A 17,064-nucleotide genomic window follows, 5' to 3' on the forward strand; every position below is an offset into this window, starting at 1 on the left:
TATATATATATATATATATATATATATATATATATATATTATATGATTGAATAATTTCCCTCTTTCTGATTGGCTGAGATCCAACAATGTTAGAAAAATACTACGTTATATTGACCTACAAGTGACCTTCCAGGTCAATATAAGGAATTATTGCAGGTCAATATCATGAATTATTCCTGTTCCATTTTTTCATGTTATAATGTGTTCTTGTTGAAATTTCTTGTTAAAACTTTCAATTAAAGCAAAAAAAAAAAAAAACAGTCTTGTAGGAGTTTGCTATCATTTAATCATATGATAAAACAGTTATTGCTGTTTTTTGAGGTCAATACGATGATTTAGACACCTTCGAAGTACAATATTCACCTCGCCCTTCGGGCTCGGTGAATATTGTACTCCTCAGGTGTCTAAATCATCGTATTGACCTCAAAAACCAGCAATAATTGTATAATATATATATATATATATATATATATATATATATATATATATATATATATATATATATATATATATATATATATATATATACACACGGGTTAACCTTCTTTGTTCAGGTTGAAGTTTGAGTTATCCAACACATTCTAGTGAACAAAATGAGTAAGAGTTTTCACATATCTTAGTCATGAATTACAATTTATTTTATGCAAAATAACGAAATTGACTTTCTTACATGTGTTGATGTCCAGAACTCATTCATCTATATTATATTGTGATATAAAATTCATTACAAATGTGGTTTCTCTTACGCGCACTCTATATTTGTTTAATTTGATTATATTTTTGGAATATTTTTTGATTGTGTAAAATTTAATGGGAGCCTCTCTGAACATTACATAATGAGAATACGGTGTCATTTATTTAGAAGATGTCATTGATAACCGTGTCACATGACACTAGCTTAACGAAAGGCAAACTTGTCCGTACGCGAAGGGACTTTATGAATGGGAGACTCGTATTTGCGTGTGCCAGCTGTCCGTTCACACAGATTATGTGTTACCAGAGATCTGATTTCCGATGTGATTTTATTAAAACTCTACATCTGCCCGGTATCTTCCAGTGCAAAGTTTTGAGCGGCATTTTAGTGTCTTTACCTCGAAGTTCATGTTAAGTTGATCCATTTCCGTTTTCTTGACCAGGTTAACATGAACATGTATGATTAAATATTGTCTGATCAAGATTTTACATTTCTTGCGACTAAAAATCACTATTATAATAGAAGCTCAGTAAAAGTTCCAATAAAATATTTGTAAAATTTTGTACAATCCACGCGGTATATACCCGTTTTATAGTACACCCCATTGCTTTGGTTCACTAGCTTGTGTTACTATACACATGAATTTAGAACATTTTCTGAAGAATCTCCTTTTTGTATTGTATTTAATAATCGGCAAGGAACACGCCTTACAGAAAACACAAATTAGTTTTCTCATTCACTCTTTACCCTACATACATATATAAAATGTCCCTAATCCCCTCCTCGTACTACGGGTCTGTCGTAAAGTTTGAACTGCGTAACATGCAAACCATACTGTTTTCATAGAATTTCTTATTATAGCATGAATGAAGTCTTATGACATAACACGCAGACTAAACTTAGCAAACAAACGCTATTTTTCCATATTTCTCTTCCCCAATCAAAGTATATTTATGATGAAGTACAGATCTATATGGAAATCAAATATCACATGAAATCAACAAGAGGCCCATATGACTGATCCTGGCTTTGCTGAGAAGAAGATTTATACAGATTTTTCTATATATTCCGATGTAAAAACTTTGATCGCGCATAGTGGCCCCATCCTATACACCCTCCCCTCCCCCCGGGGGATTATGATTTGAACAAATTTGCATCTACACTATGTCAGTAAGCTTTCACTACAGTTCATCTTTTTTGCCCAGATAAATGACACCACCAAATTTTCACTTATCTCCTATGGATAAGGGTGTGGCCCTTCATTTGAACAAACCCGAATGCTCATCACCCAAGGATACTTGGTTGAAATTTACCACTTGGTCCTGGAGAAGAAGATGAAATTGTAAAAAGTTTACGACGACAGACAACGGACAAATTTTGATCAGAAAAGCTCACTTGAGTTTTCTGCTCAGGTGAGCGAAAAAAAGTTATATCCATGTATATTGTATGTCCAAATTTTATTCCTGGTGAAGCATCGTTTTACGTGAAGCCTTTAATGTTTAAAATATTTTAACCAAGTGAATTTCAAACTTTCTAGAAAAGGTGATTGTTTTCGCAAGAAAATTTTGAAAACTAATCTTTATCTATGTATATGATGCAATTTCTGAATTGAAGATAAACTAGCTGTCAAGGATCTTTATTGAATAGTTTCTTTAACCTAGAAATAAACATCATCAAGGTGTGGCAATTAAATTGGAAAAACCTGTCTTGACTCATTCATAGATTATTTCTCAATCAACAGGTGTACCGTGGGAAAATGCGTACGTCACGGCAGCTGGCGAGCGGAAGGCGCGAATCGTGTCCCTCTTCAAATCGCATTCAGGCATCTAAGTCGATGAATTTTACTTTCACGGTTCTAGAGTTTCTTTATTTTTCTTACTTTGAGAGTAGAAAGGAGCATGGACACGGTGCACAAATTATGTGCCGTATTAACTGTGGTTTTTTGTGCTAATTGTTATCTAATAATTTTTTTTTAATGAAAGCACGTTTTAGTCTCAAGTTTCTAGGCCGTAAGTCATACAGAGCGGAAACTCCATGTTTCCGTTGTTTTATGTTGATATGAAGAATTTTGAATGCATGTTTAAAAATATCTTGAAGACATTTAAAGATTCTATCATTTTTCGATTATTATAATGCAGATTGTTTAATGTGATTATAGTTTACTGTGTAATTCATCGGTCCTCATGGAGATAATGTCCTTTTTTCCATTATCATGAACCCGACTTCGATTTAAGTTAAAAATTCCATTCATAAGTAATATCTTCCCTGAATGGCAAAAACATTTCTTTTAATGTTTTTTCCTCAATTTCCACATTATCAAACCAGCGTTATTTTTTTCTCTCCGAATTATTACATAAATATCTAGTGAAATTCAATACAAAAACTTGAAGAAAAAATAAAATTCCCAATATGAATGTAAATTTAGTCTAAAAATAACACGAAATATAAGAAGTATAATCTAAATCGAGACAAACTATTGAAAAATAAGTTGATGATACAATGATATCGGCAGTCTCTTTTGAAGTCATTTCGTAAATTCTATGGTCGATACAATGATCTCAAACACAATTTATCGTTCAGTCGAATGTCGACTAAAGTTGTTCATACGAAGTTTTACTTAGGCCATTATTTGCACACTGAATCGTCTTCGGATTTTTCAGTTTACCCGATCATGAAAAGGAGCACACGACGGGTGTGACTGGTCGACAGGGGATGCTTGTTCCTTCATGGTACCTGATTCCTCCTGTGATGTTTTTAGAGATCCGTGTTTCATCTGCTCACAATATGTATTGTTTCAAACGACATTCGAGTTTGATTACTGTTCGCTATCTTTATATTCCATGGCCTTAAGCCGTCTCCTTATTATCATTAATTAGGTCGCACATGCAGGTATTTTTTTAAATACGTGTAGATTTAAGAAGAAAATGAAGAAAAGAAGAAATGAACAGCGCATTCAAGGTCTAGCAATTTTACTGAAATATTACAATTATGCTGTGTTTGAATGCAAAGTATTTCCTCTGAATGGGGGATAGGGGACACGTTTTCTTACAATTTTTTCTCCCTAAGAAATGGGAATGAATTGTCCATGTGGATTTGACACGTGTTTGTTGTGCTTCCTGAAATCTGCCTCCCTCCCAATCTTCCGTACATGTCGCCCCGTCGTCTGCTGGGGAAAGAAGAAACCAGTAAATATTGAGCTATATTGCCATGTGTCTTTATCAAAACTTCTTTTTTTAATTTTCAGTCATATTCATTAAAGAACTCTCCGAGTAAACGCATGTACATCTATATAAAGTTCTTAATTTCTTTTATTGAAACTCTTTCAGGCAGAAGAATCGCTGTAATGAAAACGCCAAATGTCACAGAAAATCAAAGAAAGGGATTTCGCCAGCTTGTAGTTCATATCTCCTTTACACGTGGATGCGCGTGTCAAAAGTGTGTTTTTTCTGTTACTTTGTGTTAAGGCAAGTGACAGGATTAACGATGTTAGATACAGTGTGGTTGTTTTATTAAAACATATTCTCATGCTTTATTCTGTGATGAAAGCTTGTTATTAATTTCACTTTTTGGTATTTTATCATCATTATATATCATGCATATTCCGGATTACTATTCTGATGTACTCTCAATTTAGAATTTATATCACAGCTGATTACGTCTGATTTGTAAAGCGGACTATTGTTATTTTTGTCTTATTAAGAGAGTCTCTCATATCAATATACCTCAAACGCATGCGTGCTGGAACATGATTTCGGAGTATTCACTGTTACTTATGTTATTTGTTTTTTTTTTCAGTCTTTTTTTTTCAGATCTCATTTCAAGTCATTATAGATACCCTAAACCCGGTAAAAGTGGCATTTTATCATATATTCTATTTCGTGTTTTAGATACAAAATTAATTTGTTACAACCAAGCTTTATGATAAACATGATGACTTTAACTTTTCAATCGTCAACTTCCCTTACTTATGCAGCTATATACCTTCATCACCTGCATACGGGGTTTATATCTCTCAGTTGATTCGATATGCAAGAGCATGCTCTACATATGTACAATTTCTAAAACGAGGTAAATTATTGACAAACAAGTTGATGAAACAAGAATATCGGCAGTCTCGTTTAAAGTCATCATTTCGTAAGTTCTAAGGTCGATACAATGACCTTGTCAGCAAATACAATTTATCATTGAGTCAAATGCTGACTGACGTTTTTCATACTAATTGTTAGGCCATTATTTACACACTGAATTGTCGACGGATTTTTCCGTTATTTCCCGATCATGACAAGGAGCACTCGGCGGGTGTGACCGGTCGGCAGGAGATGCTCACTCCTCCATGGCACCTGATTCCACCTCTGATGTTTTGGAGGTCCGTGTTTCCTCTGCTCCTATTTTGTAATGTTTAATGGACTTTTGAGCTTGAATACTGTTCGTTATTTTCATATATTTCATGGTAAAATTAGGATATATTTATAATTATTTTGAGTTTTCTTTCAGGAGAGGTGATAAATTCTTTATTTTAGGAGGAAATGGTTTACAGGGATTTCATTTAAAGAAGGATGATTACATCATGCGAAGTTTCTTTTTAAAAGAAGGGGTGATGGCCGTATGGGTTTTTGTTTGAAGAGGGGACGATTGGGTCTTGTTTGAGGAAGGAATAATATTAGTTCTTTATTTTAAAGAGAACACGATAGTTTCTTGTTGAAAGAGGACTGGTATGTTCTTCATTTAAGAGAAAATGGTAAATTCTTGTTTGAGGAGCGGCGGTAATTTTTTGATTTGAGGAGGAAATCTGAGTTTATGTTTTAAGGGGAAATGATAAGTTATTATTTGAGGAGGAAAGGGTGAATTCTTGTTTGAGGAAGAAATGATGTATTTTTCATTTGAAAAAGAAATGATAAGGCTTTGGTTTGAGGAGGGGTGATCAGTTCTTCATTTAAAAATAGGTGTTAAGTTCTTATTTAAAGAGGAAATGATTATATCTAAGTAGTTTTGGGAGGATTGGTAAGTTGATGTATAAAGGAAATTTACTCACTTGAAATGAGGAGGCAATTCTTTTATCTGAGGAGGGAATGTTAAGTTCTTGATCTGACTAGGAAATGGTACTTTCTTGATTTTATTTGAGGAGGAAATAGTGTCTTTTATTTCGAGTTCACAGGGATATATTGAGTCGACACATGAATGTAAGTATCTATTGTTATTTATAAAATTTCATCGATATATTTGAATGATAAAGGCCACAACAAGTTCTTTCTTCCTCTCATGTAGAAGTTTTTGAATAAATTCTGCCTCATAGAATATAAAAACAGGTCGGCTAATAATGGAGCGCATTTACCACCCATCGAAATTCCAGCAGATTGTTGGAAGATCTTGTCTCCGAACAGTTACACTACATAGATGTTGCCAATGAGGAACTCCAAGAGTTTATACATGTGTGTAGAATCAGAGTGCTTCTTTACAAAGTAATTTTGGAGATGGCAAATCACGTGATACATTTAAGAAAATTTCCGAGTTCTATTTTTATTGTCAACTTCTGTTTGAGGAGGAAAAGTTAAATTCTTGTTTGAGGAGATAAAAAGTATTTTTTGAGGGGGGAATAAAATCTTGTTTGAGGGAATGATAAGTTCATGTTTAAGGAAGCGACGATAAATTCCTATAATAATTATTAACCTACATAATCACACAACGCACTTGTACATTTTGGCGCAAATAAACATCGATATTAAGGCAAAACCAATTCTCTAGTTAAAACCTGTCATTTTTTGTCATTTAAAACCAAAGAGGGATTTTACCTGTGTACAATTGTGCAACAGCTGAAGGTTTTAAATTGAACCGCTGAAGTTATAGCGTGGGAAGGTAAATCTCAGGTATGCTAGTTATTCGATGGTTGTCGCTCCGTCACTTCAGAAAGCCAACATCTGTCGCTTACCTACACATACAAGGACGAGTCGTGGAGATTCCCAAAATTTGATTTTCCCAGGGTATCTTCCTTGCTTCGACAGTTGACATCGATGACCCTTTGGGTCAATTATCAGCCCGAAAATCTAGAAAATCGAAATACCTGGATGTCAAATGCATGTATCAGATGCCTCTTTTGTTTGTATGTTTCACTTTTTTAATGTTGATTTCTTTGTCAATGGTCACCTGGCTTTGTGGAGAGGAACGGCAACTGGTTCTTAATGCTGTTAATTTCACTGTGTCAGATTGCTATCTTGTAAATTTATTTTAATGTCCAAAGTAACCTCACAGGTATTTGTGATAATACTGGTGTGGATTTATAAAATTAAAGATTTTTAACACGTTCAAAATCGTTTCTAATATCTATTATACTCTCAATTATCTTTTAGTTTTTTAATGATGCATGCAAATGGAAGTGCTTTTTCGTAAAATACTTTCGTTTACAGGTTTCTGCCGATTTTAAACATTTATTATTCTATATTATGTCAAGGACTGTACATTATTTTTCAAACAAAGAACCATAAAATAGTTATGGAATATTTTTTAGTGCATTACAAACAAACGTTTTTTTTTTTTAAATAGTAATTATATTAATTTCCTGCAATTAAGAACAGCAATATGGCGCACACTTCGCTTTGTTTCATTGTCATTACGAACTAGGGACAGAGATTGCAGTTATTACAGTCAAGTTGTTCAGATTCTACCCCATTACCGCTGAAGTTTTAATTCGCATCGCTATCCTTTTTGTACCCACTTAAACCCGCATCTACCTCGCAGACTCCCAGAAAATTCCTGCTGGTGGCAACATTCGCTCGTGCAAGGCGTGTGTTTCGCGTCGTTTTTTCCGACTTCGACAAAAAATCGCGTCTCGTAAAAATGAAAATGATGACAAGATGTCAGGCTAGTCGCGTGTCTAACCGCTAACTACATGGTCTTACGCCTCACAACTTAACCCGATAGCATCTCACAAGAATGCAATGTGTGACAATCAAATTCAATAATTGTCGGTGGTTGATAGGCGTTTACAGATATTGACAAGATAATATTAATAGTTTTCCTTATATGGATCAAATAAGTCTAGATTTTATTATTATTAATTATTAGAAAGTGGCCTTAGGTGCATTTTTGTCTCGATGAATATTAAAGCAGGCGTTTCAAAATTACAATGCGCATGATAACTTTTTAAAAAAATTTTTTTTTTTAATTTTTGAATTCAACAGCTTCATTTCCTTAACCTACACTAAGCTCTCAAATGTCAAAATTATATTATTTAAAATAGATATATGCCTTTAATCATACAATCAAACAATGACGTTGCGTAACTTTATCATTTTCTCAGGGAGACAAGGAAGTCTGCGCCTGGCTCCAAGAGAGAGCCCCAGTGAAGTTTTTAAGGGTACGGTTGTTTGGTTTTGCAGACCCTTAAGATCAAAGATATGAAAGATAATGTTTTTATCACAAAAATTTTTAAATAGTAGCAAGGCGAATAGTCCGGTATTGGTGTTATAGCTTGACATTGCAGTAGGTCAATAATTACATTTAAAACTGGAATATGTATACTATTTATAATACCAAAAAGCAAAATCATAGCTGCAGAACTGTAGCTCTATAAGTCAGAAAATTCGGACGGACGTACTAAGAGATACCGAATGTTCTGTCCCGGAAAGCTACAGTTCGGCAGCTATAGCAAAATCACTACCTCCTCCAGTGATTATAAAGCTGTTCTTCATAGACAGTTTAGTTCCATTTATATAAATATTACATGAAAACAGTAACATGCAAACTTAAAATTACAGTGTAACAAGCAGGAGGTGTTACTACAGAGTCTAGCTAGAGGAAGAACAAACTAAACGGGCTCATGTTCACATAACATCAAAGTATATCGCTAAGAGAAAAACAAATACGTCAAGAAATTACATTCTAAATATGTGCTATCCATGTCCTATTTGTTTAAAAAAATAATTTCATCAGAAGAAATTGTTCATTTCTATGAGTACAATTCCATCTGCATGTTTCAGTTGAAAGGGGTTGTTATAAATTATGCAAGTGTGTTTTTGTTTGTTTTTGTTTTTTTTAAACTTTACATGATAATAGTTTTAAAATATTTTTCACACTCAAAATGGACAGATCATGACCGTGAATTCTAATTAGGTTTAAAATCAATGTTTTCGGCATATTGGTTTTGCATTTATATAGAAGAAGAGGCTTTTTGTTAGCAAAAATTTTCATTAAAAAAAAAAAAAAACAAAAACAAAAAAAAAAAAAACAAACAAAAAACCTTACTTGTTTCGTTATTACTGTACATGAATTTGTTGATTAAAACTTAAAAAAGAAAAGGTATTATCACATTAATTTATCAGATAACTGCAATGAAAGGTATCATTTTCTCACCCTTTTTTAGCAAAACTAAGAATGCTATCAGGGCGTGTGAAAAAAATCATGTGAAATCTGCTTCCACAAATTAACGACACTGTTAGAAAAAATATTAATGACATCCTTTCATGTACACGTGCATTCTACACTGCACGCTTTTCAGGATCTGCCTAATGAATAGAACGGTCCCTATGCACGGGCATTGTGTCACGCGAGTGAAAAAAGATTCCCATTTCCGATCCAATCGTCAATTAGATGTTTCTTTTGTTAAAATGTTAGGCTGCAGCCTAGTCAAGTTCCAGATCCCGTGGGAATTCAGTGATGGAATATTGGAAATCGGTGTTTATATTGGAATCTATGGTTAGAACAGATTTAATCTTTCCGGCATAAATATTTTTTCTTTCTTTTTTATCATCGTTTGATGTATGGAAAGAAGTTTCAGAAGTGAATTTGCATGATTCTGGAAGTCTGTATTGTAGACCAACACATTATCTTTATGGGGACACCACAACGGTTTCTTCCGCAAGATATATTATTTAGACTTTCTTTTTTTAATTTTATACAGGAAGAGGGAAACAAGACAGTTCTTAAAGTCTGGATAAGACTTTTGTTACGTTGAATGAACACCTCACATTTCACGTTTGGGTATCCCCCTTAATTTTTCAATGTACTGTAAGTGGACTTCCACATTACCCGGTAATATTCCTTTGAGACGGTGTCGCTTTCTTATAGTTATTTTAGTCATTAATGTTAAGTGCATTCTTTGTCAGGTTTTCGTCTTTGAAGACTCGTCTCTGTGAGATTTGCACACAACAGGTCGGGTTACAGGGTAACGGATTTTAAATCCCCTCGCCAGTCTTACTCAATTCCTTTGTAATGAAAATGGCGGGAAACTTCTCAGGTGTGAATTTGATTAACCGCACACATGGGCTTTGTTTGCGTTTGGTAAGGCTAAGGGTTGTCAAAAGTCTGATCTTGAGAGAGAATGGATACATTGGGAGATTAACTCTATTAAGATTTATACTCCAAATTGTCACCGGTGTTGTTTGTTTTCTTGAGTAAATACACGGATCAAGTGATAAAGTCTCGCTTTGTGCCGCGAGATTAGGTGACAATTGCTAACATTTAGAAATTCTTGAAGACAGCTAGTGTTTTTATCAATTAATACTTAATTATTAATGCGTCTGGCTTACGAATAGTTTTGGAATTTGCTGTACTCTGTTTTTCACGAGTATTCGGTCGGAAGTTGAAATTAAAATATTTATCCATATTTTTCAAATTCAAAAGAAAAATATAGAAAATAATTTAAGATAAATAATATGAAAAAATAAATTACGTAGTCAATAAATTTCGAAGACAAAATACCCTATTTCTTGATATTTTTTTTTTCGTTTAGGAGAATGGAAATGACGAGAATTTTCACCCTTACACATCCAGTGCCTATTCACTACACATATATTTAAATAAAGTATAAAAAAAAAAAGAGAGGAAAGAACACATGGGCATAGGATAACATTTTGATCTTGCATGTTAAAAATACCATTTTTAACTCTGTATGAATGGGCAATGGCTTAATTATTTGAACCTATAGCAAATACATAATGCATGCAAAGCTTTAAGTGGTCGAGTCATTCAGAGCCATTTACCTCTATGCTTTTGAATGAGAAAACATAAGCGAAATACATATGCAAGGATGAAGAATAATACATGTACAGTGGATGATTGATAGAATGCAATGACATCATTTTAGAGTACAGTTACCGTTTAATTTTTGGGTTTGGTTTGAACATATTTTATTGTTTAGATATTACAACAAAAGGATCGGACACAAGTTCTTAAAACTTAGAACGTCCTCTCCTTAATTTTAAATTTTAAATCTTAATTTTTGGGTATAAGTGAAGTAAAGTGTTCCATGCACATTTTCTTTCATTTTTATTTTAGATAAATCCTCTGCAATTGCCTCATAAATGTAATTTGTTAAAAAAAAATAAAAGGATATTTTCTTCATATTGTAATAGTTTTATTTAGGATTCTATAGACTAACGAAGAATCACACAATCGTGAAATCCATTAAATAGTTTATCTCGCATCTATACGTCAAAGTAAGCAAAGCACCTCAAGGTGTAAGCTTGCGGTTTGAAAATCGCCGACAAATTGAAAATCTGCTAATCGATTCGATAAGATGATTTTCACAGGCCGATGGGTTTGGTAAGATTGCCGATTGTTTTCTTTTACATGTATTGTCGGTATCTCGATTGATGCTAGGAAAATAACACGACCTGTTAATTCTAAAGTAAACATGCATTAGTATTTCCGGAGCTGGAAAATTATCTGTGATATCACAAAGTGGCTCTCAAATGAAGTCCCCGACTTTGTTGACAGCCAGTCTTTGAATGTATTTGAATGACCTTGAAAAAATTTTGTTCGACAAAATGTAAAGGGTCTGAAAAATTTATCTTAGAAGATTAATTGAAGATGAACTAAATATGTATTTACGGCTTTATGTAGATGACACTATTCTATTATCGGAATCCCCTGAAGATCTTCAGTATCAGCTTGAGATGTTCTTTGAAAACTGTATTTTTAAAAAAGAAAAAGAAAAAAAAGGCACTTGACGGTTAAAAGTACTAAAACAAAAATTGTTGTATTTGCCAAAGGTAAAGTAAGTAATAATATTTCATTTAACTTCGAAGGTGTTCCATTGGAATTTGTTGAAAATTTTAAATATTTAGGAGTAACATTTTGTAAAAGTGGATCTTTCAATTTGAAATGTATCAGAAAGTACAAAAGCAATGTATAATGTTCTTGGAAAATGTGGAAAACGGTATTTGTCAGTTGATTGTAAATTAAATATTTTTGACATAATAGTGAAATTAGTTCTGTTATCTTGTTTTGAAGTATGGGGGTTTAGTAATGTCACTCTTGATGAAAGACTTCATCTAATATTTTTATAAACATATATAAACCTAAAGGACAGATGATACAAACAAACAAACAAACAAAAATGGGATGCCTGGATTGTTATAAATTTTTGGACCTATTTTGATTGTAAATGATGCAAAAATTAAATTTATAACATATAAAGAAATTCTAAACTTTCTACGTTGTTTAAAATTCTACCTTTTTGCGTCAGTCATCTTTAAAAATCTTTACAATTTTTTAAAATCACTTTATAGGACATTAATGTGAAATCTTGAATAAAAATTTAATCTAAATGGTGTACAGTTCTTAAACAAATACTGAATGATTGTGGACTTACTTGTGTATGGCAACAAAACTCTGTAAATATTGCATGGTTAAAGAAAAAAGTGCAATGTTCTTGTAGATCAATCGAAGCAATTCTGGTAAAGTGACTTTTATAATTTACCAAAAAAAAAAAAAAAAAAAAAAAAAAAAAAAAAAAAATTCTTTATAAATTGTTTAAAAATCATTAACTTTTGAGATATACTTGCTGATTTCACCTTCTAAATTTTCTATGAAACACTATGTTTTTGTAACTGGAAATGCTGAGCTTCCAATTGAAACAAAAATAATTTATAATATTGCTAGAGAAAACAGAATTCCTCACTTGTGTTCAAGTAAAAAAAATTGGAGATGAATTTCACTACTTATCTAATTGCGCTGAAAATGATTTTAGACTCGCTTTTTTGTCCAAATATTATCACACAAATTCTAATGTTTTTAAGTTTGAACAATCATTTGATATAAAAAAACAAAACTTTGCAAACTTATTGGGATTATTATTGAGAGAGTTTGACTTTTTTGTTTTGGTCTGCTTTTCTTTTTTCTTACGTGTGCTTTATTGTAAATGTTCATAAAATTTTCTTAATTACAAACCATGGATATTTATTTCAAAAAAGAAAAAAAATCAGGAACCTGTTTAAAAAAAATGTTAAATTATTGTGCAAAGTCAACCTGTACTTGCATGATATAAATTTTAGCTCATTAAATTATTTAAAGCTGGCACATGTGGGGGTAAAAACAGATTTGTAATTATGTTGTCCGAATGAATAGAGACGCTAAAATGATTAAATAGCGTAGTTGAATATTTTATCTGTGAGTAAACATACGTTTCATTCATTGCACAGGTAAATGAGGATTCCTACGAGTTTTCCCACGGTATCGTGCCTTCTGTTACAAAACTATCGGTACTACTTTCAACATCTGCCGAGATTTTTTCCTCAAGCTTTGTTAATTAAGGCTTAAAATTATTTTAAAAAGCTTTTTATAGTGCTTGAATAATTTTATGCATTCATCTAATTTTAAAACAATTTTGGAGTATTCTTTCGTATGCAGTAAGCGTGTCAATCGAGAACTATTTTGTATCGCGGATGAGTAGGAGTGGCTACGATTACTACTCGAGAAGTATATAAAAAGGATTGGATTTTAGCGGTCTAATCAAAACGTGATATTCTAAGACTTAGAGAGGGGGAAAAAGTATCTACACTATCTTTGATTTGTTTCTTGGAATATTCCTAACTTACAACTGTGAGTAAATGAAATATCCTGAATAGCTTGTTTGTTTAATTGTATATTTTGTGTAATATCAATTTGTATTATTATATAATATTCTATTTTTACTTAAAATTGTTGCGCACTACAAATTGGGCAGAATTCATTTCTTTCAAAGAATAATTTTGAATGAATTATGCACTTCCTATTTTAGATGGTGCAGTACGTGAAACGTCAAACAAGTGCTCAAATGGTAGCCAAGCAGCACTTGAAACTTCACCTGAGAAGAATCCGAAATAAAGAATACTCTAGACTCAGAGACATGGTGCCATCTATTGCCAAAAAAGACAAAATCTCCAAGGTAAAGCATCAGAGTGTTAATTAAAGAAAAAGGTAGAAAAATCATTTCACGTCTCGATTCTTAGGAAATGACATGCCTATTTAATTAAGTGTGTACAATCATGGTAATTCAGTTTGACATTATTATACCCCAAGGGAACCAAATAGGCCATACAAACTATTCACGAAAGTTTTATATTAGTATCCTGCAGTGTTAAACCGTTAACCCTGTTTTGATATTTAGCGGTAGACATTGAATTAAGATATAGTATTGAACCTTAATGTAGGAAAAGTAATAAGATAGGCTGTCAGTGTGTCTGCTGACCAATCTTATTCACTTGTGTGTTCAAAAAAATTGTTTAAATTAAACGCTTGGTCAACTAGAAAAAGCTGTTTAGGAAAAATCCAGTCCGCTATGACACATAATGTGTTATTTGCATTCATAATTGGACCTGTCACGGGTTATCTTTACAACTTGCGAATCCTACAAGCTGTTTTGACACGACTCTAATCAGACCTATTGAACAATATTGGTCCTGCCAAATAAGCATTGACCAATCGATGAACGGTACATCGATAGAGATGACACTAATTATCATTAGTCCTTTCACTCGCGCTTCGACGCATCACAGCTGCTATTACACGGCTGATTTTTTTTTCTTGTGACCACGTGTGTCAAGGATGAGCATGTGTTTCCTTTCAAATATGCCTTTGACATATTGTGTATCCTAGCATCTGTTTCATGTCTTGGTCAGGTCGCGGCCATCACAGGATTAACAAGAATATCTAGGACAAAAACCACATTGTTATTTTAATAGAAATTCAAGATAAACAAAATCATGAAATAGCAAGTCAATATTTTGTAATTCAACTTTAGTTATCTGTTTTTTAAGTTTTCCCTATCCATTATGGTCAAGCTCGGTCACTACCAAACTAACAGAAATGCTCCTAAATAGTTAAAGCATTGAACAGCTGTTCATCTTGTATATTTTTAAGTCATGTTTAGGTATGTAATGTTGAGGTCACTAGGCAAGTATTTACCTGTGAAAACGAAATTGTTGACACAGGTGGAATGACTCATGCCAAGACGGAAAAAATACAGAGAAAATGACACATTATCACATAAGTATAACAGCTTATTCCTTTCATGCAGATGTGGTTGAAGAAATTAAATGTGCCTATCAAAGGCTTTGCAAATTTCTCAGTGATATAATAGATTGTGTTAGCTGTGAGGTTTGACTTTAATAGCTATTTTAATCTAAAGTTATAAAGGAACGACAAAATCATGCAGACTCTGAAGAAAAATATGAAAAATGGGCAAGTTTTAATCATGACTCACCGTTAGACCGAAAAATAGCAGTCAATTCTAACGAGGTGCTTTACATTACGATACATTTGATACACCTGTGGACGCCATTTCCTGCATTCGGCGCGCTAATCCATGATAATCGTAGATTTAAAAAAGACACAATTTGTGAAATAGCTAAACAAAAAAAATCTATATGAAACTTCGACATAATACTTTGTTTAACTTGAACAGATGGTATATTGTCCACTTTTTGTACGTGATGACGATAAATCAGTAATGTGTTTTCATTTCTTTTGGTATTGAATCTCAGGTGACAGTCATTGAAGAAGCCGTAAAATACATTGACGAGTTACACAGGGCCCTGTTTGAGCGGTTACATTCTAAAGGTAATATATATTGTTGTAATCGAGAACTCATTACAGGCATCGTTATGTCATCAGTAAAATAATGAAAGTGTAATTCAACCCGTGGTTTCATTACGATTTCTATAGCGGAATAAGGGAACAAAGCGATAGGTACATTAGGTTGCTTTTAGCAATGTGTGTCCACGGATATCGTTTTTTTTAAACTAATAGTGCAAACGATAGTTTTGAAACGCGCTAATAAAAAAAGAGGAAAATAGGCGAAAACCTCACCTTTCCAACGTGAGAAAGAGATACTGATTAATGTGATGATGTTAGCAATTTTAAATATCTTTGATATTGAAGAAAAATCCCAAGGCAACGTACCGCAAAAATAATAGAGTGAAAAATGTCGGAAGCAATTAAATCTCAAGGTATAAAACATCTCTATTTTAGCAGCTGCTGGAAACAAGTTGGTTTCTGATGAACACGTCAAAGACTTCATACACACCTTAATACCAGCGGACTTATTCTCCAAGACCCCAGCATTCAACTCCAACTTTGAAAAAACACAAAGACACCCTTCCTACATGTTACCAAAGAAACAAAAGGGGTTCGGCAAGCCACACTAGCTCTTTGGGCCAAATGTTTCACTGTGATATTAAAAACAATAGGATGAACCGACTGTGATATTTATGTTTTATGAATATTATTACCAATTTTATTGGATTTTTTGCCTTGTGACTTTTCCGATATCCCAGGCCATGGGGAAATACACAAAGTACCCTCAAGATCTCCAATCCTCAAAGTATTCGTCAGTGGTGCCTCATAGGTAATTGAACAGCCATTAAAATATATATATATTTTTTTCAAAGAGAGAAATATTTAATGATCTTGAAATAACTAGCATCCATTCCACAAAGAAACTTTATTATTTTATTCTCTTTTTTTTTTTTTTACAGATGTGGAATCGGCAGAGAAGTCCTTTAATTTACTTGTCTGGTTCCATACTTGGAAGTCTGAATACAAAATGAAACGGGAGACAAAATTGAGATGCACTATGAGCACATTCCGAAAACTTTGTGATCCATTACAATACTAGTCCTTTTATGAAAAATTATATTTGATATAATAAAACATGAAATATGAATTTGTGTTCGATTTCTTCTTCTTTAGCGCAGTACAGGCCGACCCATTTCCAGCCTAAGTTATGCTTTGGAATAGATTTTTGTTCAGATATGCATTTTTTAAGATACATATACTTGAAGTTTAGTGCTTGGATAAGAAAATACAGAGAAAACGAAAAGTAGACTTTTGTAGCAAATCTGAACATGTCATACTGTTCATCACCTTTAATACCTGTAGTTGTTGGAGAGGCAAGATTCAAAACATAAGTACTGCACCAGATTTTAAATGTATAAGAAGAAAATAAATTGCTGAACACTGTATTTTGACCACAGTTTCAATCGCACGAAACATTGCATGCAATATGACGTGTTCATGTTCTAATGTAGCCGAAAACGGTGTAAAGATGAGTAATTATAAAATATCACACAGGCACGTATCTTAATATTTGTGGCAAAATTAAAGAACGGGATCTA

General features: G+C 33.0%; 1 protein-coding gene across 2 annotated transcripts; it reads left to right on the forward strand.

The window, feature by feature from the left end:
* Positions 1 to 13,414: 13,414 nt before the first annotated feature.
* On the forward strand, positions 13,415 to 16,613 carry LOC133191419 (uncharacterized). 2 transcript variants are annotated; one of them, XM_061327174.1, is made up of 5 exons: positions 13,415 to 13,510; positions 13,689 to 13,835; positions 15,433 to 15,508; positions 15,920 to 16,295; positions 16,426 to 16,613. In XM_061327174.1, the coding sequence occupies exons 2-4, from the start codon at positions 13,689 to 13,691 to the stop codon at positions 16,093 to 16,095; spliced, it is 399 nt and encodes a 132-aa protein (XP_061183158.1). In that variant the 5' UTR covers positions 13,415 to 13,510; the 3' UTR covers positions 16,096 to 16,295; positions 16,426 to 16,613. The 2 variants fall into 2 exon arrangements, with proteins under 2 accessions (XP_061183158.1, XP_061183159.1); XM_061327175.1 differs by having other exon boundaries at positions 15,923 to 16,295.
* Positions 16,614 to 17,064: the final 451 nt, after the last annotated feature.

The sequence above is a fragment of the Saccostrea echinata genome, unplaced genomic scaffold (assembly GCF_033153115.1).
Source record: "Saccostrea echinata isolate AGI-Se365-2 ecotype Australia unplaced genomic scaffold, CSIRO_AGI_Sech_v1 ptg000023l, whole genome shotgun sequence".
In the NCBI taxonomy this organism is placed as follows: domain Eukaryota; kingdom Metazoa; phylum Mollusca; class Bivalvia; order Ostreida; family Ostreidae; genus Saccostrea; species Saccostrea echinata.

Excerpts from the sequence above, each read along its gene's own strand:
- LOC133191419 (XM_061327174.1), top strand. The coding sequence starts at position 13,689 with ATGGTGCAGTACGTGAAACGTCAAACAAGTGCTCAAATGGTAGCCAAG. Across the intron at positions 13,836-15,432 it reads AAAAAGACAAAATCTCCAAG|GTGACAGTCATTGAAGAAGC; the intron begins GTAAAGCATCAG and ends ATTGAATCTCAG. Across the intron at positions 15,509-15,919 it reads TGAGCGGTTACATTCTAAAG|CAGCTGCTGGAAACAAGTTG; the intron begins GTAATATATATT and ends TCTCTATTTTAG.